A 25,973-nucleotide genomic window follows, 5' to 3' on the forward strand; every position below is an offset into this window, starting at 1 on the left:
TCCGCCGGATTAGATTACCGAGTTCCTCCCCAACACGAGCAGAAGAGTCTATGAGCAAAAGAAATGGAAACCTGAGTGTAGATGGTGTTGTGGCCGTCGGTGATGCTAATGTTGAGCAAATAAGAGGATTGCTGCTCCCAGTCGAGCGGCTGGGCCACGTAAACTTTGCCGTTGCCCGTTGTTTGCATGGCGAATTTGTCGCCGATATTTCCATCTGTCCACCCGCAATAAATACCAACAAATGAATTTAATTTACATATATTAGAGCTCAATTTTTCTAAAAAAAGAAAAGGTGTGAAATCGGATCGGGCTGCAAGGATTTAAAAAGAAGAAAAAATATGAAAAATGAAAAGCAACAAGGCAAAACAGACCTTCGATCTTGTACCACAACATGTCGCCGTCGGGGTCGTTGGCGGTAATGAAGGCGACGGCGTGACCGACAGGATCGGATTCCATGACGTCAGCTCGGCGGCTGTTGTCCGTGCTCAGCTCGGGCGGATTGGCCGATTGCGAAGGCACTCCGATGACGGCCACTGAAACGCGGGTGGTGGCATTGCGAGCCGGGCGGCCTCGGTCGCTGGCTCGGACCTTAAACAAAAAGGAAAAAAATTAAATTCATTTATAGACCGCCGTTCGTAAAAATAACGCCATTAGAACAACAACAACAACAACAACAACAACAAAGGCGTATCGGAATCTCCAAAGGAACAAAAGAAAAGGGAAACATCAAATGCGGACGATAAAATACCAAAATAAAATGGAAAAAAAAGGAATCTAAACTAGCGGATCGATTTCTATCTGTATTAGGCCGGCCTGTTGAAACGACCTCTTTCACAGCCTTAACAAAATGGACTCTCTCTCTTTTTCTCTCTCGCCCACTCTGCATTGGCTCTATTAGCATTGAATGGATTCATTAAACCGGTCGTAAAGACTCCAAGGCGGCCAATAACTCGCGACGAATGGCCCTGCCGCTGTCACACCGAGACTTTGTCCGACATCAAACGCCTAACGGCCATTTGATCCCGTTAGTCGCCGGGGCCGCTAAACTTGGAGCTGCTGCCAAGTGCAGTCGAGTGCGAGAGGAGGAGGGGGGAATAAGAAGAAACAATCGACAAGAAGGGGAAAGATGAGCGACCAGGAAAAACTTTTTGCCGACTCTGGTGAAACGTGAAGAAGAAGAAGAACTCGAAAACGGATATACCAAAACCGGTCGACGATTCGTCGAGATTGTCCGTTCAAACAATAAAAAATAGCCCAAACTTACGCTGAAGGAGAACTCTTGTCCGGCGGCGAGGCTCTTCTGGGCGTAGACGATGCCGCTGTGCGGATGAATCCGGAAGCGGCCTTTGGTGCTGGCCGTCTCCATCAGGCTGTATTCGACGCGGCCATTTTCGCCAGCGTCTCGGTCGAGTGCTTCCACCTGTACGCGCAAACACCATGTCAAATGCATTAGTACTTCTTTATTTCATTTCCCTTTCGCTGTTTCTTTTTAACGAGTTATTTGGTTATTTTTCTTTCCTCTACCGCACCGATTTCCCAAACTACAGAAGACGAGAAGAAATAATAATAATAACAATAATAATAAAAGGTGTAGGTGAAAAATTAAAGATGGAAAAATAAAAAAAATAAAATAAAAAAACATCCGTTGGGAGAAGGACACAACCATCCCGAAACAAATATCGTGTGATTGGCCCTCATTGGTGGTTTGTTTTGTTATTTCCTCGCCGAGAGACGGAAGAAAATATCAAGAATGTAAACGAAATGAGAGACCCAACAAAAGAGGGTATCAAAAATGGAAACAAAACGAAAGAGACCATCCAGAACGGAGAATACCGGGAACAATGCCAATCTAAAAGAACCCCAGAAATAAATGCAGTTGGAATAGGGGAAAATAAAGAAGAAGAAGAAGAAGAAAAAGAAGAAGAAATAGAGAGAAAATACAAAAAAGAAAATGGGATGTAATAGAGAAAAAGTGAGTGAATAGGTGAAGACACCAACGTGTTCTCAGGTAGCCAACTGATGCCGTGTGTGTGTGTGTGTGTCTGTGTGTGTGTAACTTTCACGCACGGTTTCCAATTGTAAGGCACTTGTCCGAAGGAAAACTACCAGCGAAAGAGAAGAAGACAGTTTGACAGGACCCAAACAAAGAAATTCAAGTCCGTCCGAGAAGAAAAAGAAAAATGAAAAAGAGAAGTTTCATGATGAAAAGAAGTTTTTTTCCTTCTCGTCTTCTCCATTCTTCTTTTTTACGTGTTTTTGTGTGTTGCTCATAGCTGCTCCTGGAAGCCAAAAGGGACGACGACACACGATGGAAAGGATAAAAATAATAAAGAAAGAAAGAAGAAGTTAAATCAAAAAAAGTACATCTCATGCACCACTAGAGGGATGATACGACGATTGTTAAGGTCTCTCTGGTCTCATCATTGTGTTGTGTCTGTGTCGCCTGGCCGTCGACCAGCACAATATAATGACCATTCCAACTTTATTTCTCTCTTTTTTTTTATTTTTTATGATTCCTCCTTAGGATTCCAATCCTTTTGTTCCGTGTCGTTTTGAGATTTTTCTCCCAATGAAAAAGAATGGGTTATATAATATGTAGGAGAAGAGGCACGCCATGCCACCAAGAATCTCAACCCAGAAATGAAAAAAATAAAAAGGAAGATGAAGAATGATGGAACAAGTACTACATACAGACTTCAGGGGGTGTCTCTCCTACAGGACTACCTACTTCAAGTCGACACCCGAAATTTCCCAAAAAAATAAGCCAAAGAAGAAGAGAATGAGAGCAGAAAAGTGAAGCAAAAAAATTAATGAAAAGGGGGAAAAAAGAAAAAGAAACTACTACACCGAAAGTGATTTTCCCAAATGTAGTTTGAAATTGTCCTCCTATTCGGATTTTGTTTTTTGTTTGGGAGGAGGCCTTACCCTGAAGACTGGACTGCCCAGCAGATTGTCCAGCCGCGAGGTGATCCACAAACTGGTGCTGTTGGATTCTGTTGGACTGTTGGACTCTGGATCGAGCCATTCCTCCGTTTCGTTCTGCGTTGACAACAGACCACAGATGATGTGACATGCTAATTATTTCGATCGAGCGCAACATCAAGGGGGGACCACTACTACTGTCGTCGCCACCCACACAATTCCAAACCGTTTCCAACGGATTCATCAAAATTAATTGAAAGAAGACAACCAGCCAAAGCCAAAAAATAAAAAAAAAACATAAAAGTGAAATATGACGAATGATTGACGTCGGCGTCAAATGGGGAAATGGCGGACTTGCATCGCGAGTCCAAGAATGATTGAAGCACGTGTCGGCGGCAGACAGCCGCCGACCGGAGTGATGACTTTGTGATTGCCACCCAAGGAAAATTAGAGTCATTGAGCGAGGCCAAAGTGAGTGTTGTTGTCTTTCAAACAAAAAATAAATTTGAAAAGGAAAAAAATAAAATAAAATAAACTTAACTAAAAATTCTTTCCTTCTTTTTTCCCATTGCATGTTCAAGCCGCTGGATAGAATCTAAAAGGAACAAAAGGTGGGAAACGCCCAGTTCGTTTTTTTTTCTCTTTTTTTTTGTTTTTTACTTCCACACTCTTGGACGAAGCAGACAATCATGACACACTAATTGAATTTGGATGATGCTTGCGATTTTTCGAGTTGGAAAGAAAAAAAGGGGGGCGACCTAAGAGTGGGCGTGATATCTTGCGAGTAAATCAATAGCTATTCAACAAAAAAGACTGGTGACTGGGTGAGGATAATTGTTATGCAGGAGCACCGAGGACGCACACACTGTGAGACAAGGAGTCTCATTAGTCATGTTTTGTGGCCGGCCCTTGTGCAGCAGACAAGTGTCTCTGCAATGTCATCAGTTTTCTTCTTCTTCGCCATTTCTTTGACTCCCATCGAAGAGTTTCAGCCATCGTAGGGGGGAAACAAAAAAATGGGGAAATCCTTATGATTATCGTCTTAATCATAGTGATTATTGTTGTTCGCCAGTTGACATGGCAAACGCTTGGCGCGACGGGAAACTCCCCTCATCCGAATAACAAGACACGAGAGCTCACAGATGGCCGCCCGTCTTGTCTTGCAGAAAATTCTTCTTGGCAACATTTGACGTGTGTCTCCCAAGTGCTGCTGCCGCTCCTGTCCTCCTGATGGGAAAATATACTCGCCAAAGAATCCGGGAAAAATGGAAAATAGAAAAAAATCATCCGGGACTGGCCGGGACGACATTTTTCGCAATTGAAACATGTCGACTTTGGGCGATAACGTCAAAAGTATTTCAAAGTCAATTTGTGGGGAACCGGGATGAGACCGTGGGGGAGCCGAGTGACAGGCAACATTCCCTTGCTTTTGTCCTACGCAAGACGGAAAACCCGGCGTGATTCCGGATGAGATAAATCTCATGTCGGATAAGGCGGAATGTAAGCAAACATTCAAATAGATGAAAGAGGAAATCGTCCATCATCAAAATGATAGCGAGGGCATTTTCCGCGCGAGCATTTCGCCGTGATTGTCCCAATTTAAAAGCAAGAATGGTTGAGTCGGTTCGTGACGATCCGCCGGAATGGGGAATTTAGGGTGAAAAAAAGAAAAAAAAACCTTTTCGCATCATTTGTTCGTCGTCATTGAATAATAATGACGATTTTATATAAAAACTACACCAACCAATCCCACGTTTGCTATTGTCCCGGAATAAACAGAAATGCCACACGAAATGCTATCATCAAACAAACCAATTTCCCGATTGTTTCGCGCGTGACTTGTCATCCGCCCTTTGTTTTCGGCGGATCGACACGAGGCGCAGAGCCCAAGACGCACGAAATTTGAATACCAGTTTGCATAAGCTTCTTTAGGAGTAGGGACTGGTAGTAGCATTACTAAATCCTAATCGTGACAACACCGGGAATTTCAAATTGAATATCAACTCTCCAAGACTATTCGCCCCTCCCCGTTCCTGTCAGATTGCCAGAAACGCTCACTGTTACAACAACAAGAGAGAAATACAGAAAGAGAGAGCTCAAAATAAAAATTTCGTGCGGCGGATTCTAGTTAAGGATATACTACACCGTGCAGCCAGTGCCAGGGCTGCGGGGTTTTATTTGACGTGGCACCCACCGATCTTTTTTTCTCTCTCGTCTCTTTCTTTTCTTTCTTATCTGTCAGTCGTTTTCGCTGTGTTAAACATTAAACGACCGATTAATCTCTTGGCACGTGAAAATGCCTAATATAAGCCCTGGCGGTCCCGGCCCGTCCGTTTCACGGCGGATGTTGCAAAGAACCAGGCCACCCCCAGCCAAACCAAACAAAAAAAAAATGTGGAAATAAAACAGACGATCACGGGCCGCTTGTTTTTCTTAGCTCGGCAGATGTCTGCCGGAAGAGTCTGGAGACATTTGCTTCTTTTTTTTTTTTTGTCTTCTCATTTAATTGCCGTCTTTTCCTTTTCGTAATTGTTATCTATCTCTCTCGTGTCCCTCCACTCGGTTTGGTTCTGGTCGACGGGGATAGGCGACTTTTGGCCGAAAAGTCGACATTCCAAAATGAATTGAATTTCAATACCTGAAGGACGGCGCTTTCCGGATGAGAGATGACGCTGGCTGGAATTTGAATCTTGTAGAAGCGCTCGAGAAACTCCGGGGCGTTGTCATTAACGTCGTCGACCGTCACCACGACGCGCGTGCTGGATGAAAGCGTCGGATTGCCGTTGTCAATCACCATCACCTAGAAATAAAAGATGAACAAGCCAAAAAAAAAAGTGAGGACGACGCCAAAATTGTTGATTAACAATTGGACAAGAGACTAACAGAAAAACCAAAAGTTTGAAAGTTACAAGACAGGACATCTTTCATTTCGCTCTCCCCCCTACTGGTAACCTCAACTTTTTGTGTTTTTTTTTTTAATATCTTTCCCAAAACAAAATCCATACATCGTAGGCCTACAACATTCGAATCGATCCCCCCACCCCTTCATTTTTTTGCGCTGCCAGGCTGCGGATCCTGGGAAAAGATGCATCAGGCGAATGGAAACAGCGGGGAACACTTCCGCTTCGGGAATTTCTCCTCATTGGCCTCGCCCATCCCATCCTTTTCTATTCTTAAACGACTCGTCGTCGGAGAAAAGGAGTAAAGAGAGAGAGAGAGAAAGATGGAACAGAAGGAGAGAGAAGCGGTAGGGGAAGGCGTATAGTATACAACTATACATGCAGCACAGCACAGCATCCCACGCTTCCTTGCCGGAAGCGGGAGAAAATAAATGAAACGTCGAAACTTGAACACACGAGCAAAAACCCGGGCGAGAAATATTGGATGGCGTCGCAGAGAGTTGCAGCTAGAGAGAGAGAGAAAGCACAGACTCGTAACATTGGCCTTGTGACTGAATATTTCAGAGCTTCAAACAATCAACTCGGTGCGAGAATGAGGAGAAAAGCAAGCAGCTACTACATTTCCAGCCATCCATTCCCCCCATGCCAAAACGAAAGCTCCTCTCGGCTTCCTTCCTTCCCTCTCATCCTTTTGCGTGTTCTTTCACGTTTGTAGAGCACCGAGCGCTGCTAATTCCGTGTCTGCCAAACTTCCATTAAGGCAACAAAAACTTTTTTCAACTCTCAAAAACTCTCCTTGTCTACTGTGTGCAACTTCTTTGATTTCCCACTCCGCGAGGAACTTTACGTTCTATGCTAATGACTAACGAATATATATTATGTGTGTTTGCATCCGCGTGGCGCCACTCGACCACTTCTTGTTTTGTTTTGATTTTCTTTTCCTTTTTCTTTTCATTTTCTCTCTCTCCCATTAAGACGGAGGGGGGACGCTTGTATATAAAAGAATATCGAACGAAAAATGGGGTCGTGTTTGTATAAAATCAACGTGCCTCTGCAAATCGAAAGTTAATGCACTACTGGGCAGATCGATGATAGGCGGCCCCAATGGATACCAAGAAAAGCAAAACAAAAAAGTCGAGTTCGGCATTTTCTGCCCAGGCGTAACGGATTAGTGTGAGAGCAGCCGAGACGGCGCTATACATACGTTCGACCGGGAAAAAAATAAAAATAAAAGCCGAGAAAAATCCCAAAAATTAAGTGGATCCTATAGACGATTTTCTTTTGTGTTACATCACGACGACAGACAAGGCACATTCTTTTTTTTTTGCCACGACCCAGTTGAGAATAGAGATTAAGTCCTTTGATTTGACATTCTTTGCCCGGCATGTATGTATAAAAGAAAGGAAACATCAAACTTCTATTGTCAGAAACTGTGGAATCAATATGAAGTTAAGCATCAAATGGACGAATCGACCAAGTTGTTGCCTATCTCTCTCCCCCCCCCCACCTCTTTCCCTCCCGTAATATACACGAAAAAATCGGGCTGGGGGAGAGAAAAGTATGTGAATATGCCTGGGATATCAATCCAATTTCGTCCACACACTCCAACTCGAGGAAAATGGAATCACAACGGAGTAGGAAGAAGAAAAAAAAAAGTAAAAAAGAAAATGTCTTTATTGGATCCTGCTGAACGAACCTCTCCCCCTATAGACTCTACACCTCCTCTTCCCCCCCCCCCCCCCCCCATGGCCCCCAAGCGTGGGTTGGCGGCGTTCACCAACACCGACTGCTCCCCAGCAGGAACAGTTGGATGTTGTTGCCCAGCTTGCTCTCTCTCTCTCTCCCCGTATAAGATACAGGGACCGGCTACATTTAGATAAGCGAGTGAGAGACTTTCTCCCCCGCAGACACCATTTTTAGATGTTTCAATGGAAACCAGATGCGTCGTCGACGTCGTCTCTTTTTTCCACTGAAAACGAAAAGAAGAAGAAGAAGAAAAGTGAATTTGTGTCTTACCTCCAGAATGTGTTCCGTCAAATTCTCTCGATCCAGGCGCCTTCCAGTAGTCGTGATATTGCCTGCGTGGACATCAACCCGGAAGGGGAAAAAAAATCGAAACAAAAAAAAAACAAAAAAGAAATGTGACATTACTCATACAGTGTAACACACTCTATAGTCTCTCGGACGTTCGATATACCCATGTCAAAAGAGAAGATATTCGAAGATATTATCAAAGAGAAAAGGCCACCAAGGAAACCCTGTAGCGCATAGAAAACGCAAGGGCGTAGAGAGGGAATCATATTGAATCACGAGGTTCTTCTTCTTGTATATGAAGGCGCGTGGGCTCGGCCCCGTTACATGTCCCCCCCCCCCCAACCCTCTTCTCGACCCCCCCCCTCACATCACGACCCAGTATTTAGATATAGGATTAACACGACAACGTTGTCAAAGTATATATAGAGAAGAGAGAGAGCGTCGGTGGGTGGGAGTAGTAGTAGACTAAAGTCGATCGATCGGTCCGGCGACAACCAAGTCGCAGGGGTGAGAAGGTCTTTTGCCACGCTCCCCAATTTCGTGGTAACATCAGGACAGAAAATAAGGAACAAAAAAGAAAAAGTTCAAAAAAAAAAATCAAAAATCAAATTTTTTTTGGATTTAATTCATGAATTAAAATCAACAATTAAATCAAAAATTCTTTTGTTATTATCACAAAGAAAAAGCATAAACTTACATATTGAATATATTTGTCAGTCAAGTTTAAGATTCATTTTTAAAAGAAGAAGAGTTTCAAATCTACTGTCAGTAAGTCGTGTACGTCTACATGATAAAACCAGTGCAGCGATGCTAAAAAGTCGTTCTACTGGTGCACTGGATGGAAGGGTAGTGTCATATTTTAAAAAGAGGGATTTAATATTTGGACATTTGTCAAAGCATTTAAAATCTCGCGATTCATTAGTTAGGAAATGGTCTACTTCGGTTAGGCAAGAATTGTTAGTGTTGAAATTCAAAAAGTCGGAAGATTCTACTGGGGAAATTAATTTCTGTTGTTTTCCGTCAAGTGTCAAAAGATTATCTAATTTTTTTTTTAACTTCTAGTTTTGTGAACTCATCCTCAATCCAAAAAATAAGTTGTCAAATTTACCAAGAAAAAAATTTCTTGATTCGATTTAAAATTTACCGTTTTTGTAATAATTTAAATCACAAATCAAATCAAAATCCCAATTTTGATTTAATTTGAATAATTAAATTAAAAATGATTTAATTTTTGATTTAATTCATGAAAACGATTTAAAATCAAATTTGATTCAGCAAACACTGCTCAGCCACAGAGTGTGTGTCGGCCGTGTCCGAATACGTAATTGGGTTCATCACGCCGAGCACGAGGAGGAGAGATATTCCGTGGCTGTATATACCTGCAGGGTCAATCATTGCCATGATCTCTCCGTTTCCATCTTACTTTTTCTCTCTCTCTCTATCTTTCCCAGCCGGAGAAAAGAGCGACGAGCAACTCTCGGAACTTGTAAAGACTCAATCAAGTCTCTCCCTCTTGCTCGCTTACTTCCCTCACACACACACAGACACATACATAGACGAGCCCAGCCAATAAATAAAAGAAATCAAAAAAATACTCAAAGGGAAAATGTAGAAGCTGCTGGCAAGACCGGATTCTCTATCCATGTCCCCCCCCCCTCCACTCCTACCCCCACCCCACCCCTCTTCACTCCGGCGTAGTAGTTGTATCCTCCAGCCACGTTTACTGAGTAATGAGATGTCGACTCCAGGAGGAGCACAACGGAGGGGCCGTGTCCGGATTAAGTTCCTGTTACTATCCGCCCTTAAGATTATATATACGCGATACACTCTACTACAGACTCTCTTAAATGTTGTACGAGTCGTTTTGCTTTTTTCAGGACTGCCGGTTCTTCTTCTTCTTCTTTAGTCGGCTTACACATGCCCCTCACTTTCCCCTGAATGTTTTTTCATATCGTTAGGAAATAGCGACACGGGGGGAGAAAATCATATGAAAATTCTTGAGCTCAATCGGACTGAGCTGGGAAATCCGATCGGAAGAATGATTATCTTCTCATTTTCTTTTTCAATCTCCAAAGTTATTGGCTTTCTAATAGATTAACATGTACTCAAAAAGCTCAACGGAACATTGATGATGGTGTTGGCGTCAATTTTTCCCCCTTAAAAGTTTCATTATGATTTGAGAGAGAAATGGCGTATACGCACCGGTGTTGGGATCAATGTCGAAGAGAGACTGCGGATTTCCGGCTTTGAGCTGGTAGGTCAGCCTGGAATTGCGATCGCCGTCAATGGCCGTGATTCGGGCGACGGGCGTCTTGGGCGGCGAATTCTCGGCGACGTGGACCCAGTAGACGGGCTCGGCCGTCAGCGGGATGTGATCGTTCTCGTCCAAAACTTCTATAAATACCTGGTCGAGAAAGAAAAAGGGAAAAAGCGGGGGAAAAAAATAACGAATTAGTCGGAGCGTAACAACAACAAGATGACGGCGATAAATGACTGGAATTCCCAAACAAGTAATGAAGAGAAGAAGAAGGAAAAAAAGAGGCCAAGGCGGTCACGATCGACGTCGACGACGTCTTAATCGTTGAATATGAACGACACGCCACGTTAAAAGCCTCGCTCGGCAGACGGCGATGAATTCGTCGGCGATGGATGGAGCGAGCGGCGCCCCGCTTCCAGTCATCCAATCAAAAACGGTCGACGTTAATCGACTCCGCCACTCGGGTTAATCCCGATGCGGATCAACGTCGATTGGATATCAAAAGTCAATGCCAGGGGGAAGAAGGGGTACGGTATACAGCCATAAAAAGCCGGTAGAGTTTCTCTACACTAGTCATTGTTCAAACTTGGCGCGCTAGCCAACTCCGCAAATGGACGATGGATGTGAGTTTTAAGTGAGCGGCGATGTAGTAGTACAAGTACTTGATCGCCGCCGGCCAACTCAACTCTTAGACTGGTGTTGTAAATGTTGCCGTGCTGTGTCAGCTGGTTGGGATCGTGTTGCCTTTTCTGTTCCCACATGGAATTCATCCTGACGGGCAATAAATCTTCCGTGACTCGACGAGTTTTCAATCGGACAATTAAAAAAAAGAACCAGTCGGCCAAGGAATCCGCCTCCCGCACCAACAACAAAATGTTCATTCACGCTGAAATGAAGGGGGGAGGTGGATAGGCTAGTCGCCTGTCCGTCTCGTCCCTTTCACTAGCGCAACTTTCCAACTTTGCACGCGGCCGTTTTTCGAGCGCGATTTTACATTTGAACCAGCCCCCCACCTCCAGTGTGATATCGGCCCGTCGATGGAATGGGCAAAATCATTTTTTCGACTTTTTCTTTGTGGAAAAAGAATCAAGAAAAAAAAAGTTTATTTTTTTACACGATGCGGATCATTAGCGTGACACGACGGGCTCGTGATCCAATCGACTAATTCAATTTCGTTTTTCTTCACTCTCCGATCGCAAACGGTTGGGTGTAAACTCGTGATCGTGAGTCGATTTCACCCGGAGAACGAGAGAGAGATTCACGTTAGCCCGAAAAACTTTATTTGTAAACATCACGAATGGGGTCCTCCTAAAAACTTTCCCCCCACATTGCAGTGCTCAACTACTCACATCCCACACGCTCATCGCCCACTCGATTCGCCCGTCGTGTTTCTCTCTTCGGATTAAAACGTTCATTTGGCCAAGGCACCGATATAAAAGTCAATAAACAGATACTATCGACCCCCATCATCACAAAGAGATCGAAAGTGGAAAAACTTTTGATTCTCTTGAAATCCCCCCCCCCCCCCCATCCTACCACCATTACCACAAAACTGTTTATCTTTGCGGGCTGGATGAGAGCAACTCTTGAACGGAACCCCTTGGAGGATCAATGAGGTAATCCTCTGGTGTTTTCAGTTACGACACATCGGTAAAAAAAATTTTGTCTGACGCCATCGTTCGGCTGCCCGTCTCCCATTGAAAAAAATAAAAAAATGAAATGGAAAAAGGGAGGAGGGGGGGATAAAAGACTCAATCCAGCCCAGCAACCGGAATGGATCCGAGTGCGGAACGGGGGGAAACAACACACACAGGTGTACGTGCTTCTATCAGAATGCCTGGTCACGATATAGTGTGGCGAGGAGGACGCCGTCACCATTCTTAATTCTTCTATTTTCGGTTTTCTTACCTCACCAAGAAATGTTCTCCCCCCCCCCCCTCTTCCTGAAATACTACGCGACAAATCAAAATCAAAGGAAATAAAAAACTCAGGTACGAGAGTCGTCTGGTAGCGCCACATGTTTAGAACGGGTTAAATATTCTTCGGATTGTGTGCGCGTCTATTCCCCCACGTTTATCATTTCGTTTTTTCCACCTTTCGTAAATCGTCAATCGGAACGCACAAGAGGGGGGGAATCCTATTGTCCGGCCAGACAAGCCCACAAAGTTTTATTTCATTTTTGTTTCTCCTTGAATAATGTTCTCGGATGTAAAATATACCTATAAGAAACTTGGGGAGAGGAACTTACTTCGATGGAAGCGGAAAGAGTGACGATGCCGTGATCCTGGGCCACCACCGTCAGCCAATAATGCGGCGTAGTTTCACGATCCAGCACGGCTCGAGTCCTGATCGTGCCTATTAAAAGAAAGAGAGAAAAAAAAACAAATTTAAACATGAATTCGTTTTCGACTTGAAATGAGCACCGATTTCGACACGAGATTTTTCGAACGCACACGTTGAAGACGAGCGCCCGCGGGCTGAGCAGTTAATAGAAAGAAAACGAACTCATCAACGTTCTTTTTTAATGGAAACGTTTTCACTTTCACGAATCGGGAGAGAAATTAAAGAAATAAGAAAAAAAAAAGAAAATAACAAAAGTGGAGGGAAACAAGTCCATCCGTTTGATGAGTGGGAACCCAGAGAGCAGTTAAGATCGTCAACAGCTGCACACACACACACACGAGACAAGAAACACGGGAGTGAAATATTTAAGCGACGAGGGTTTTTTTTTGTGTCTAGGGGTGATGATTGGTGTGTGCAAACCGGACAGGAATCTAAGGCGAAAGGTAATTTACTGCCGCGCATCTTTTCAAATAGAAACATCCTGCAGTCATCCCGGGGAGGGGGGCTAACACACACACACACACACACACACACGCCCATTCCACTCACAGCATTTGATAATGCACCTCATCAGAGATCCTCAAATGGAGAGATAACCAACTGACGAGTCTATTAACTCTCTCTCCTACTTCGTTTCGTACTTTTTTTTCTTCTTCTTCTTCTTGTTCAATTTATATTTCTAGTTATTTAAGGAGCGGCAGCAAACTCATCTGGCTTGAATGGCTCCTTTTGCTACCATCAATTTCTGTGACTTTGATCGATAACACGGCGCCAACAAATTATTCCCAATTGGTGGAACCCCGTGATTGCTCTCAAGACGACTCAACTCGGCAAACGCTAGACGAGAGCCATCGAACAGCACAAAAAAGTTGAGGCAAAAAGAAAACCGAGTTCGAGCAAATATCCATGGAAAATGAGGTGCGCGGGAGTTTTCAAACGAAATTCTTCTATTTAAATAAAGAAGTAAAAAAAAATCAGAAAAGTCCAAAGTGTGTGAACAAGGCCAAAAGTCCAATCTCTTCTCTTCACACACGAGAGAACTTCAAAGGGGGGAAAAATAAGAGGAACCCAGAGGTTATAATGGTGGGCCCAAAAGTCGCGTTCCATCGTGAAGGACCTCCCGCAGATCCCCAAAGAATAATAATAATAATAATAATAATAATAAAAGCCATTGCAGGTTATTTTTAAAATAAAAATAAAAATAAATTTCAAGAAAAAAAAAATTCTCGCATGGACCATCCAGTTATTTTTCTCCTCGGACGATCAAAATGATCGTCATCTCGATAGATCTACGAGCCGTAACGATTGATGACATTTCAGACGGGCCCAATAGGAAAGAAAACGGGCAGCCAGATGAGAGCTACAGGAGATAATAAATGACGGCGAAGAAATCGAAAAAGAAACGCTCGTTTATCTGTCGTCTACAGCTAACACAGAGATCCGATATTGAATGATGAGCCCCGTCCGTAAAAAGATCTACAACTTGCAACACACCAAAATAAATAAACAAGTCGAGAAATAAAAGAAAATAAAATGAACTTGTGTTGCAAGCCGACGGCTTGATATTATCCATTCAAACCTTATCTCTTTTCACGAAAACAGCCGAGAAAAATAAAAAAAGGAAAAATTTCTGATTTGCCTGGCAGCCAATGAAGAAGAAAAAAAGGAACGCAGGCAACAACAAGTACTTCATTAACTCTCACGAAGGAGAAGAGAAGGTCTTATGGTCTTATGTCATCTCTCTCCTAACCACTGCCAAACTCTACACGAAGAGAGGTTGAAACGGAGCGGGGGGAACTTCATAAATAATCAGCCGTATATAATAAAGGTGAAGCGATACGCCAAAAGAGATTCAACGTCATCTTCATCACCAAATCTTCCCCGGATACGCTCGATGCGCACTGCGTGGGGTTTCTGACTGCTCCTTCCAACCATCCGCACGAAAAAAAAGCTAAACTCCTCTCAATTAATCCTACAAAAGAGCGAAAAGGGCATGAGAGACGAACGAGAAAAAAAGGGGAAAATAAAATGAACAGATGGCATCGCTAAAGTCCCTTTTCTTCATAAATAAAATCGTGAAAAATAAAAATAAAATAAAAGTTGAAGTTCTATTTAGTGTGTACAGTAGAGCACAAGTACGCACTTACTTACGGGCAGGGAGAGGAGGGGGGGGGGAAGCTTTTTGTGTTCAATCTTGGCTTCGTATGTGTGTGTGTTTGATAAGCCGACCTCAATTCCCGTTGGGTGCAGCAGCTCCTCAATTCTCTCACGAGCTGCGAGTGCTGGCCCACCGCGAGTCGGGAGTCGTTTGATTCTCTCCTCTTTGCCCCGTGACGTGTTCACAAGGTGTGTAGACTGTATCAACTACAAAATGTCGCCCAGTATGCATGGCTGCTGCTGCCGCCGACTGCCGCTTGCGTAATAACCCCCGTCGCCAGCAACGTTACATGACGACCGCACTTGCCAAATTCCGGAGAAACTCATTGCCACGCAGACAATGTGACTGGGTGGGCGCTCAGATTTGTCTCGCCGGACTGCGACCGGGGGCATATCTTTTTACGGCCGGCAATTTCAGCAAAGAGAGAAAGAAAGAGAGAAAGAAAGAAAGAGAGAGAGAGAAAGAGAAAAAAGTGGAGAAAGGAATGAACAACTAATAAAAATACACCGCGAAACGAATGGCGACTGCCATCGCTCAGACAGGTGCAAGCCAACATGACTAATCGACACGTGTGTTTACTCTTTAACGGTTGATTCTCCCGAAAAAGAAAAAAAAGAAGAAGAAGAAGAAAAAAAGGCCAACGGCAAACTGGTGAAAAGAGCCAACCAGTCACGTCACTACGTCAGCCAGCAAATAAACGATTGCGGTTGTATCAAACAGAAAATTTTCCATTTATCCCCCCCCAAAAAATGTGTTTCCATTTTATTCTCCGTCGAATAAAACATTTCACGCTGTTTGAAATGATCAAAAATAGGGAAATTACCCAGTTCTTTTTTTCATTTCATTTCTCCTCTTTCTAGGCCATAAATAATGAAAGAAGACTGTTGTGAGTACTATACATAGTGTGTGTGTGGTCTGGTTTCCTTTCTCTTTTCACTGGTTGAGATCACGCTACTTTATACGAGTACGACGAGGGACGTTTCAAACACATTTTGATATTTCCGTAACCTTCTTCTACGGTGCCACTCCGGCCGCGGGAATCTTTCGACCTCTCTTCTTTTTTCTAGAGTTTCTCGGTATACAGTCTATATTCCTCCGGTGCGGTTACAGATTTCTTCACGTTGATGTGAGCGTGGGGAATAGGCGCGCGGAGGTTCTGCCGAACACATATATATTCGGCAGACAAGACAGACTCGCTCACGCAACAGATCACGTCAAACCACGGGAGAAAGAAAAAAAAAAAAAATAAGAGCGACCTGAAGCGACGGCAATCTCTCCTGTTTGTGGGTGGGTGTGTGTGTGTGTGGCTATGAATAGGCCGGTGAGGGGAACTAATGACTTTACAGATTCCTTCTCTCCTTCATCCACCATAAAATATTCCAATAATTCTTTCTAGTTCGCCTTTTTGCTCTTCTGTCTCCTCTTGAAGGATTCCAGTCGCCTCTAAAAGTGACGTAATGGCCAGGCATGAAAATCCCTTCCATTTTTATTTATAAACAAATGAAGAGAAGAAGAGAGTGAAGCTTAGTGGGAAGAGAGAGAGAGAAAACAGGGAGCATGCAAGGGATTATCAGTGATTAGCTTAATGGAACGAGCAAGAAACAAGTCGACAGCGACTATGTGGGTAAGGACGAACCCGGGAGCCCCAACCAGCCATAGGCCGTGTAGTATAGTGTAGTATCCCGTCTATTTTACCAGACGACCTGGGCCGAACCGAAAAGATTGGTCTTGATTCCTTTCCCAAAATTTTTCATTCTCCTTTTGGGTTTCAAAAATAAAATATTCTCACAGCATTTTCCAAAAATAAAACACGACACTAAAAGTTCTTCTTCTTCTTTTTCTACTTTGCTGGGGCTGCTGTTGGAACTGACTGCTCGAGCAGCAGAGGTTATCATCAGACGGCCCATAAACATGTAACCCAACATCCCGGCGTTAGTCGGGACTGACGGATTTGTAGGGGAATGAAAAAAATTCGGAAAAAGAGACTCAGAGAAAAAAGAAAAAGGAAAAAGAAAATTTTTTGGGTTCAAAAAGAAATGAAACAGAAACGATGAGGCGTCCCGGCGAGGTACTTTCAACACGGTGCAGTTACTACGTTCAGCACATCGCCCCCAAAATGAAAAATGATAAGAGAGACTCTGTGTGTTCTGTCTGTCTGTCTGTAAAAAAGAAAAGAGAATCAAAGAAAGCCACACAGTCATATAAAATCACGAGCAGCTCACGGAGCTCCAAAACATATTTCACTGGTAGATGAGGAAGAAGATGTGAAGACGAAAACATCAAGATGGACATAAAAGAGGCCGAACACTTTCTCACAGAGCTCCGGCAGAAAACCCGCTACGAGAGAAAACTTATTGTCTGCGTTAACATAAATAACAGACGATTCTACAGTCACGAACTTTGTCTTTTCCTTTTTTCTTCTTCTTCTTCTTTCTTTCTCTTTTCCTATTTTCTCATTTTTTTATTTCTTTTAAAATTTTCTGATACAAAATACTCGCAAACAAGTTTTTTCTTCTTCTTCTCTTTCCTTTCGCTCACGTTGCCCTGACTCCCGTGTGTGCCGCAGAGGCCCCTAAACTCCCGAAATAACAGACTCTGTCATTCTCCCTACAACTGCCACCAAAGAAGCTAAATAAGATAAAAGGGAGGGACAGCGGCGAGTCCATTCTGGACCCAGTGAATTCAAACGAGACTTTGGAACAACTCCACCCACACGACAGCTACTACACAGCACGCCAGTCCTATTTCAATTGACACACAAGTGTGTGTGTGCGCGTTTGTGGCTGTAGGGCTCGTATCTGTCCCTCCATTTGTGTGTCGTCGCGTGATGGATCCGCCGGTCCCAACGACGTGATTGGGATCACCAAATTCATCGACCGAAAAAACAGATACACACGGCCAACTCACAAACTTTTGGCCCGGGACGCAAAGTTAAATTTAAAAAAGAAAGATTAAAAAACGAGAAGAGAAAAATAATTTCATTCCGCTGATGCTGTACAAATAATAATCAAATTCGAGCACGAGAAAAAGAGAGTGAGAGAGAGAGAAAATAAGAAATATCATTACTATGATTAGATTTAGTATTACTAGGACTAGAGCGCGAAAAAGAGGAAAGTATGTCCTGTGTGTTATTAGCTCATTTAAATATTAGCACGGCAGGGGGGGTTATACGAGCGGGAGTCGGATGATGATGATGATGATGGGGTAGTGGGGAGGGAGCTGTTGAAACCCACGGCGGGAGAAATCATCAGGCACACCACACTAGCGAGCACCATCATCACCATCATCATTATTATTATCATCATCATCATTCGAAGAAGAAGAAGAAGAGAAAAGGGATGGCGGCATACAACATCTCGTTGCCCCCTTCCCTTAGCCGAGTGGATGGCGATGTGTAGGTTTGTGTGTTAACTATCGTTACCATCATACCGACAGAGAAAGAAAGAAAAAAAAAAAGAAAAATAATAATATAAATGTTATATCAAGCCAGAGTCGATCGACATCACCTGGCGTGAGTCTCTCTGTTGGCTAATTCCAGCTCCGAGCCACAAGCACGGCCGGGGCGCCTTAATTAACTATTAGGCAGAGCACACAGACAACGCAATCCGACAAGGGGGACGGGGGGGGGGGGGGCAGGTGTATCCGTTAACAAAAGAGAGACGTCTTTCCTTTTTTTTTACGTTTCTTTTCTTCTAGACACACGGGGAAAAAAGGGCAACCGTCAAATCCATCAACCGGCCAAAGGGAGGATCTCCTTCGTCCCGACACATTTAAGGTGAAACAACAACAACACCAACACCAACCCCCCTTCGAGAAAATAAGGGAAAAACCAGAGGACCAACAGCTATACAGAGAATCCTGCCTAGATAGATTGCGTTAATTATCTATCACCCGAGATAATTCAAACCGGTTTTTACAAAGATTGGAAACAGAGAGGAGGCCAGGTGAAAAAAAAGGAAAAACTTTTAAGTGGTCGGTGGTCGATTTTTCACACCATCTAAACCGAAAATCCCAGACAGACAGACACACAAAAAAAATGAACAAAACGCCTGAAATCTAGATAAGATCTAAATAAGTGAAGACTTGCGCAAGGCTAACCAAACTACGCCATCGACCCGAGTACTAAATGGCTTTTGTGTGTGTATGTTTAACTTTGGTCGCTAACTACCGGGGACAGGTCGTTAGTTGCCGTCCACGCCAAACGGGCGAAATGAAATCCTGTCGGCGAATTTCGTGGTCCCTTGCACACATCACGATGCGAGTCAGATGGGCAATCAAACAAATGACTAAAACGCCAAAAGCCACAGAGGGCCCATTAGGAATTTTTTTTTAAGAAGAAGATAAAAACAAGCCAATAAGAAAAGAAGAAATAAAAGATATGTTGAGAAATTCCACCTCCTGGCGTCGCTACATGCAAATGACCGTTCCTCACCATCGGCCAGCGGAGAGAGAGAGAGAGAGACACGGACGACTTGGTATACACGAACCGACACATCCATAAACAATAATTCAAGTAATAGAATCATGAAAAAATAGAAGAATTTATTTTTTTGTCTAGGCGGCGGCGGCAGCGGCAGCGGTTGTGTCCATTAAGTATGTCCAGGACTAACGAGACTCCCGCCGAGCACGCGCAGGAGTTTCACGGCTAGTTCACGTTCATAATAATTCCTCGTCGGATCTTTTATCATTCCGACATGGGCGAAAACTTCTCTCTTTGCTCATTATCTTCTTCTTCCACCGGCAAAAAGAAAACGAGCCGGAATTACAATAATTTGTTTGACTTGATCTGAATATGTATATAAATATAAACTCCCAGATCCTTTAAAAAAAAAAAAAAATTCGCGCGCCGGGTCTTCCATCTCGTATGGGGGTCTCTGACAAGGGCAGACGCGGGATTTGAAAAAGTAGAAAAAAATAATAATTTCCATTTTGGCCGCCGTGCCAAAGTATGCGGCATTGCATAGTTGCAGCAGCGCTGATATCCTATAGTAGTAGTCGAGTTCCTCATGTAGATGTGGGAAAATAACTCGGGGGAAAAAAAGAAAAAAGGAAAAGAAAAACAAATTTACGAGTGTATAAATCCAACAGGCACGTCATGTCTTGGCGATTCTTTCTCTTAGACTTCATCTCCCGAAGATTCGTCTGAGCTTCTATCTCTCTTTTTAACGCCGTTTTATTTATTGCCATCGGCTCGGCAGGGATTTATACGGTCTCTATCTGTGTGTGTGTGTGCGCTCGTCGCCGGACTTTTGGGTTCGGTAAAGTAGGAGCCATTGAGCAAAGACTCTTTTGTGAACTCTCTCAGCTTCTTCACAAGTCGGAGAAGAGTGACTTGAGGGAAAAAGAAGAGCTACATATAACAAGGGACTAGCGTGAACTGGCGTCATCCATCATCGCCGTGTGATTAGTACACCAGTGCAATGGCCAGCGTGTGTGTGTGTGTGCCCAGTGATTTGTGTGGCTGGCAACAACAAGGTCAAGAAGAAGAAGACGACGCACAGGCACCTTCCATCCAGTCTCGTTCACCTGGAATGCGCATCTCTTTAACTTGTCGGATGAATCCTTCCACCCCGCCCTTTTGAACCACATGAAACCACACGGAATGGAGAAGAAGAAGAAGAAGAAAGGCTAATATGGCCGGCCACAGTTGTTTCCCTCCGTATATCAGTCTGTGTGTCTGGCGTTTTTTCTTTCTTTTCTTTCCCTCCTTCAAAGTGGCTTGTTCTTTTTATTATTACTTCTTCTTCTTCTTCTCCAGAGAGAGAGAGAGAGAGAGAGTGGAGCTGTTGGGCCGTCGTCTGCTGATGCAAGGTAACAGAGATAACAATCCAATCAGATGAGTTGGAAATGTTTTTTTAACAGCCACCGTGTGTGCCCAAATAGGACCGAACCCGTGTCCGTGTCCCTTTTGTTTGTAGGCTCTTGTTTCCCCTTAACCATACTAGGACACAAATATATATATATATATCTTAAGTGTATAAAAATAAAATAAACGGATGGTTATCTCTTTTTCCTTCTACGCTCAAGGCAAGAAAAAAAATAACCCAAACCGGCAGCAGCAGCATCGTCCGGGATGATGATTTTCCCCCCTCAATTCCTCGGCAACGTGGACGGGAGAAAGAAGAGGAAAAAACAAAAGACAATCATCCATCGAAATAAAAGAAAAAAAAATCACTTCCATAAAAAGGTCGGGATCAGTTTGAGAACCTTTTTTCATTCTCTCCATTTCTTTCTTTGCCTCATGTAATATATACACTGCTGACTTCGTCTGGGATCCTTATATTCTCTTCCCGTCTGCTCATTCTTTTTCCCCTTTTCTTTTTATGCAACGCTATTATAACTATTATCTCCTTTCAGATGGATTTGACATGAAGTGTTGTTGTTGTTGTGCCAGTGTGTATACAGCCCGAAAACTCAGTCAGCCGGAAAAGATACCGAAAAACCCACAAGCCTCTTCTCCTCTGTGTCCTGTCGTCCTAATCTTCCACCCTTTTTTTTATTTTATTTCATTTTTATTTTCCACCGTGGCGGCGGTGGCAGCAAATGATCAGCTGATGAGCGTGAGAGAACCGAATGGCACGTCCAACGGGCACAAGAAAAAAAAAGACAAATTCAACACGACGTCGTTGCTATGTGCACTGGGTTTAGTATTATTATTATTATCATTATTCGGCTTTGCTGCTTGATTAACGCTCGTGCTTCATTATCATGGCGAGGAGTTGCGCAATGTGCCTAAGCTTTTATTAACGATCTTATAGAGAGAAAGAGAGACGGGATAGGGGGTATATCCACTGGTACCGTAGAGCTGTCTCCAGTAACTAACCAACTAACTAACGACATCGAGCAGACGTTGTTTTGTATTTACGTCAGAGAGAGAGAGAGAGAGAGAGAGAGAGATGGAGAGAGAAAAGACTCAAATTCCCAAGTCAAAGTCATTGGCCCAGTCATCTCCTTTTTTTTCCTGGTGCCGGACCAAAAAAAGGCATGTCGAAAAACGGACAGATGGGCACGTCTATAGACGGACCAACCAACGCTCGGGATCATCTCGTATATCAAATGTGACACATACCCAGAGAACAGCCAGTGAGGGCAAAGCTACTGCCACCACCACCAACCACACTACTGACTTGGCACAATCCAAAAATGACCCGAATACGGAAGGGGGACGTGAAGAGAATCGAATTAAACCCGAAAAGCGAATGAATCCCCTCCCCCCCCTTCCATCCTAAAAGTAAGCGGTGCAAAGGCACGGAAATAATAATCAAAACTTTTTTTCTTTAACATTTTTTTTTCTTTCGTTGGTTGATGGGAGAACAAAGAGAAATCCCCTCCGGTCCTTAATTAGTCGGCGGGAAATTTAAAAAAATCAAATCAAATGTGAACGAAATAATGGGAAATGTCGTGTGCTCGACCTTCCAGTTTAGCCGAGTGTGTGTTGTGCAAACGAAGCAATTTTCTCCTTCGTCTTTTGATATACACATTGCTGCCCCTCCTCCTCTTCCTCTTTTTCTCTCGTACTTAATAGTCTTGTAGGCTCCCCCCCCTACGTGAATATAACGGGACCTTCTTCCTCTTCTTTCTCTTTCTCCCCCCCATCTCTCTGTAACGCGGACTCATGATGGAAGGGATCGAGATCGTTTGTAACCCAACGTCGATGACATTCACTGCCTCTCCTCCTCCTACTCCTACTCGGCCTTTTCCACTCTCTTGTTCCTACACACAAGGAAACCGTTGGGCTGACTGAGACTCCCCTGGCCGAATTACAATCTCTCTCTATCCATTTTCAAGTTATCCGAGGGAGAAGCCAAATGTTTGGGACGAGTGGGATATTATCCAGTGTGTGAGTCATCCATATATATATACCTCCCCCTACCCACCCCACCAACCACCCGATCGACATGTTAGTACCTAACTGCTAAAGTAGACAGTGTGTCTGTGTCTATACCCTGACTACTTTTCAAAGTCCCTTCGCAATTGGAATCGATCCGGTGTAGTTATTCTTTTTTGGAGATCCCTTGATGATGGATCTCTTCATAATCTTCTTTGTTCTCTTCCCTTTCTCTCCTTTCTACGGGTTTATTTTCGGTCTTCCCATTACACAAAAGATTAATTTGCCATGTCTTTTTTTTTTCTTTATTTATTATTTATTTTCTTTACCCTTTTTTGTTCTAAATCTGGGGAAGAAAATTGGGAACGATCCCTAATCACGCGATGAGGGGGAAAAATAAAAAAATAAAAAAGGAGCGAGGGGTGGGCAGACTGATTAGGTTCACGCACCTCTTAAACAGCGCTCACACTCATTCCATTCCTCCAAGGAGAGTAGTCTTTGATTGGCTCCTCAAAAACAGTTATATACCCTCGTTCTCTATTTATCCTTCGATTAAACCCGGAGTAACGTCCATTCATGTATATACCGAATATGCCCATCAGTTTGCGACTAGTGGGAGGCCCAGTGCAACAACTCCCCCCTGTCGATCCGGTGGTTGCCGGTCGTGAAAGAGAGGCTCCGAAAAATAAATAAAAAAAGAGCCGAGAGAGATCGATATCGACGTGTGTAAACTCCCCCGCATCACCCATCACCGACCAATTCCCCCCACCCGGCCAACTCCAACCCCCCCCACCCCCACCCAGAGAAAGAAGAAGAACGGAACCCTCCAATGTGCATCAGAGTAGTTGCAGCCGAGCCGAATAGCAGTGGCTCTGTGGAGTAAGTTCACTATTCTTCTCATTTCTGTTCCATCAGATCCAAACTATACGAGGGATTGAGAGAGCTTTTACACGAGTCTCTTTTTTCTCTTTCTATCCACATCTCCATATAGTCGCCGTGACCCCCCCCCCCCCCTTTCGTCTACTACACCCCCGCCTACCCTTATTATATGGCCACCATTCCTCATCTTCCTCGTCCTTCCCTCCGCCAGCCCCGGCCGCCCCTATATGATATCACGATGTATAAAAGGCTTGGGGGATCCATCCATCTATTTTTCTATTGTTATCAAGAAAGAATCACCGTGAAATGAGCTTTCGCTGAGAGCTTGATGAAGCTGTACAGTGTACATGTCTAGATCCCCAACGCTCACATCTATAGTACACACATCCCAGCCATGTTGTTGTTGACCGACTTTCCAGCCCCCCTTTTCCCCACAGTTGTTGAGCTGTACAACATCTTTTTTTTTATTATTTTCCGGAATTCTCTAGCTGCGAATAAACTCGCCGACACCGGAAGAAAAATCTAAATACATATATTATAAAGTTTCGTCAAAAAACTGTGCAAAAAGATTTCAAGACTTTTCCTCCAATCCCCCAAGGGGGTTTTGGGATTGTGATCGTCAGCTTCCTTCCGATCGAAATGTTCTCCTTCCTCGGTAACCCCAGTGGCGATTCAGACGTCGACGTCGCCGACGACGACGACGAACATCCTTGACTGAACCCAATCTCGGCATTCAACAGTTTCCTCTTTTCATGTAATAACGGCGAAACATCAAAAGGCAAAAGAGAAATTTTGATCATCTCGTTTTTCTTTTGCTTCCCCCCTCCGGAGACATGGCGACGGACTCGAGTGAATCAAACGACATCCAAAGGAATTCCACATGCAAAGACTCGCGTACACACACAAGAGAGCGAAAAAAAAAATAAATAACAAGGGCACAGTGATTGCAAATGTGCGCGCCATCTTCAAAGTCATTTGGATGTCATCACCAAACGTCCGCCAGAGGATCAGTTTCGGTTTTTCCTTTTTTATTATTTTTTCAACGTGAGTGGACGACGACTGTGTGTCAAAAGGCCATCAGAGTTATAACACGGAACGTCAGATTAGGATCGAGAGCGGATGTCTTGAACCCCCTTCTTTTTTGTTTTACTTTCCACCCTCGTGGGTTGTAAAGAGAAAAAGGGGAAAAAAGTTCACAGTTGTAATATTTGATCAACGTTGTCGGCCGTGTGTTTACTCGGTTAACTTGACCTGCGGGTAACCTTATCCGATCCATCACAAAAAAAAACCTTCCCTTCCACCCCCATGGCATAACAAACCCCCATCGTCTCGTCTATTTGACTCAACAACAACACAACAACAATAACAACCCAAAGTAAACGAAGAACCCGAGCCAATAACGAAATAGACCGCCCTGGCGATGTTTCTATATACCTTTTTTGGATTGAAAAAATGGTTTTTTTCTTATTTTCTTGTATGTGGTCCGCACCCTCGACCCAGAAAGAAAAAGAAAAAGATCGGGGCCAATTCAAGCGAGAAAAACTCACAAAAAAAGAGAGAGAAAACACGGACGGATGGATGGATGCGTTGTGCAAGTTATGGGTCTCGGATGGATCCATCCATGTAGGGTATCAAGAGAGTAATGAAATTGGTAGCAACACCTGGAACGGTCTCTATATAGATCGATCGATCACGGATAGACGATCGCCATAGCAACTGCTCATTTCTCTTTCCACATGGCAGCGCAAATGGATGGATAAACTTTTCGGGGGGTAGTAGAAAGGGCAAAGTAAAGTAACAAGTTCCTTCTTCTTTCTTTCTTTCTTTCTTTCTTTCTTTTTTTCTTCTTCTTCTTCTTCCGTCATGTTACAAATGGACGCGAAGAAATAGGAGAACCGGCGCCAACGAGACGGACCCCGAAACCAAAACAACCGGCGATCAAGTGAACTTCAGTTGGAGTTGGAAATCTTTCAATTGAAGATTGGAAAATAATCAAAAAAGAAAAGAAAGAAACCTCCTCCTTCCACACACACACACACACAGAACAACATTCTTGTGTGTTCCACTCGAGCGGGTCCAATAGTCCGCCGACACACACAAAACACATTCATCAACTGGACTGTATACTCGGCCATTGGTGAATTACAGTAGCGCATCGATGCAATGCAATGCGCTGCTATCATCAACCGGAAATCTCTCTGCCGAATCCACCACTTGAATATCCCCAACTTGTTCTATCTCCCATGTACATGGCCGATTGGAAATTCGATCGCTCAAACATTTGCGATCGAAAAAAAAAAAAAAAAATGGGGAACCGGTCAGACTAACGGCATCAAATAGTTAAAGGAAAATAAATTTGATTGAATAAAATTCTCGTGGGTTTGTCGACACGAGCCGGCACTTAGTCACAGATCCATTGGTTTTTTGAAAGAATAGGGTGACCGCAAAAACCGCACTTTTCAATTATTTGAAAGAAAAACAACAAAAAAGAACCAAATCGAATTATTTCCCCCGAAAAAAAAAAGGTCGCAAAACAGCACTTCCCCCCAATTTTCATGTGTGTCCTGTTTTTGTTCTCTTTCCGGTTTTTATTTGTCTCATCTTCATGTCGGAATTGACTCGACTTATCGGACTTTGTGTTTTTGTTTTGTT

The 25,973-nt window shown here is 43.6% G+C and overlaps 1 protein-coding gene across 6 annotated transcripts in view; it reads right to left on the bottom strand.

The window, feature by feature from the left end:
• The window catches only part of LOC124330408 (fat-like cadherin-related tumor suppressor homolog), a 74,733-nt gene that overhangs the window by 17,992 nt on the left and 30,768 nt on the right, over window positions 1-25,973 (bottom strand). For 5 of the 6 annotated variants that reach the window (XM_046788712.1, XM_046788713.1, XM_046788716.1 and 2 more), the window contains 8 exons: window positions 12,362-12,468; window positions 10,059-10,260; window positions 7,839-7,900; window positions 5,561-5,722; window positions 2,926-3,039; window positions 1,265-1,420; window positions 372-588; window positions 72-214 (listed from right to left, as the gene is read on the bottom strand). In XM_046788712.1, coding sequence (XP_046644668.1) covers window positions 72-214; window positions 372-588; window positions 1,265-1,420; window positions 2,926-3,039; window positions 5,561-5,722; window positions 7,839-7,900; window positions 10,059-10,260; window positions 12,362-12,468 — 1,163 coding nt within the window. The remainder of the gene's footprint in view (window positions 1-71; window positions 215-371; window positions 589-1,264; window positions 1,421-2,925; window positions 3,040-5,560; window positions 5,723-7,838; window positions 7,901-10,058; window positions 10,261-12,361; window positions 12,469-25,973) is intronic. The other variant, XM_046788714.1, reaches the window with a different exon arrangement.

The sequence above is a fragment of the Daphnia pulicaria genome, chromosome 1, assembly GCF_021234035.1.
Source record: "Daphnia pulicaria isolate SC F1-1A chromosome 1, SC_F0-13Bv2, whole genome shotgun sequence".
Classification (NCBI taxonomy): domain Eukaryota; kingdom Metazoa; phylum Arthropoda; class Branchiopoda; order Diplostraca; family Daphniidae; genus Daphnia; species Daphnia pulicaria.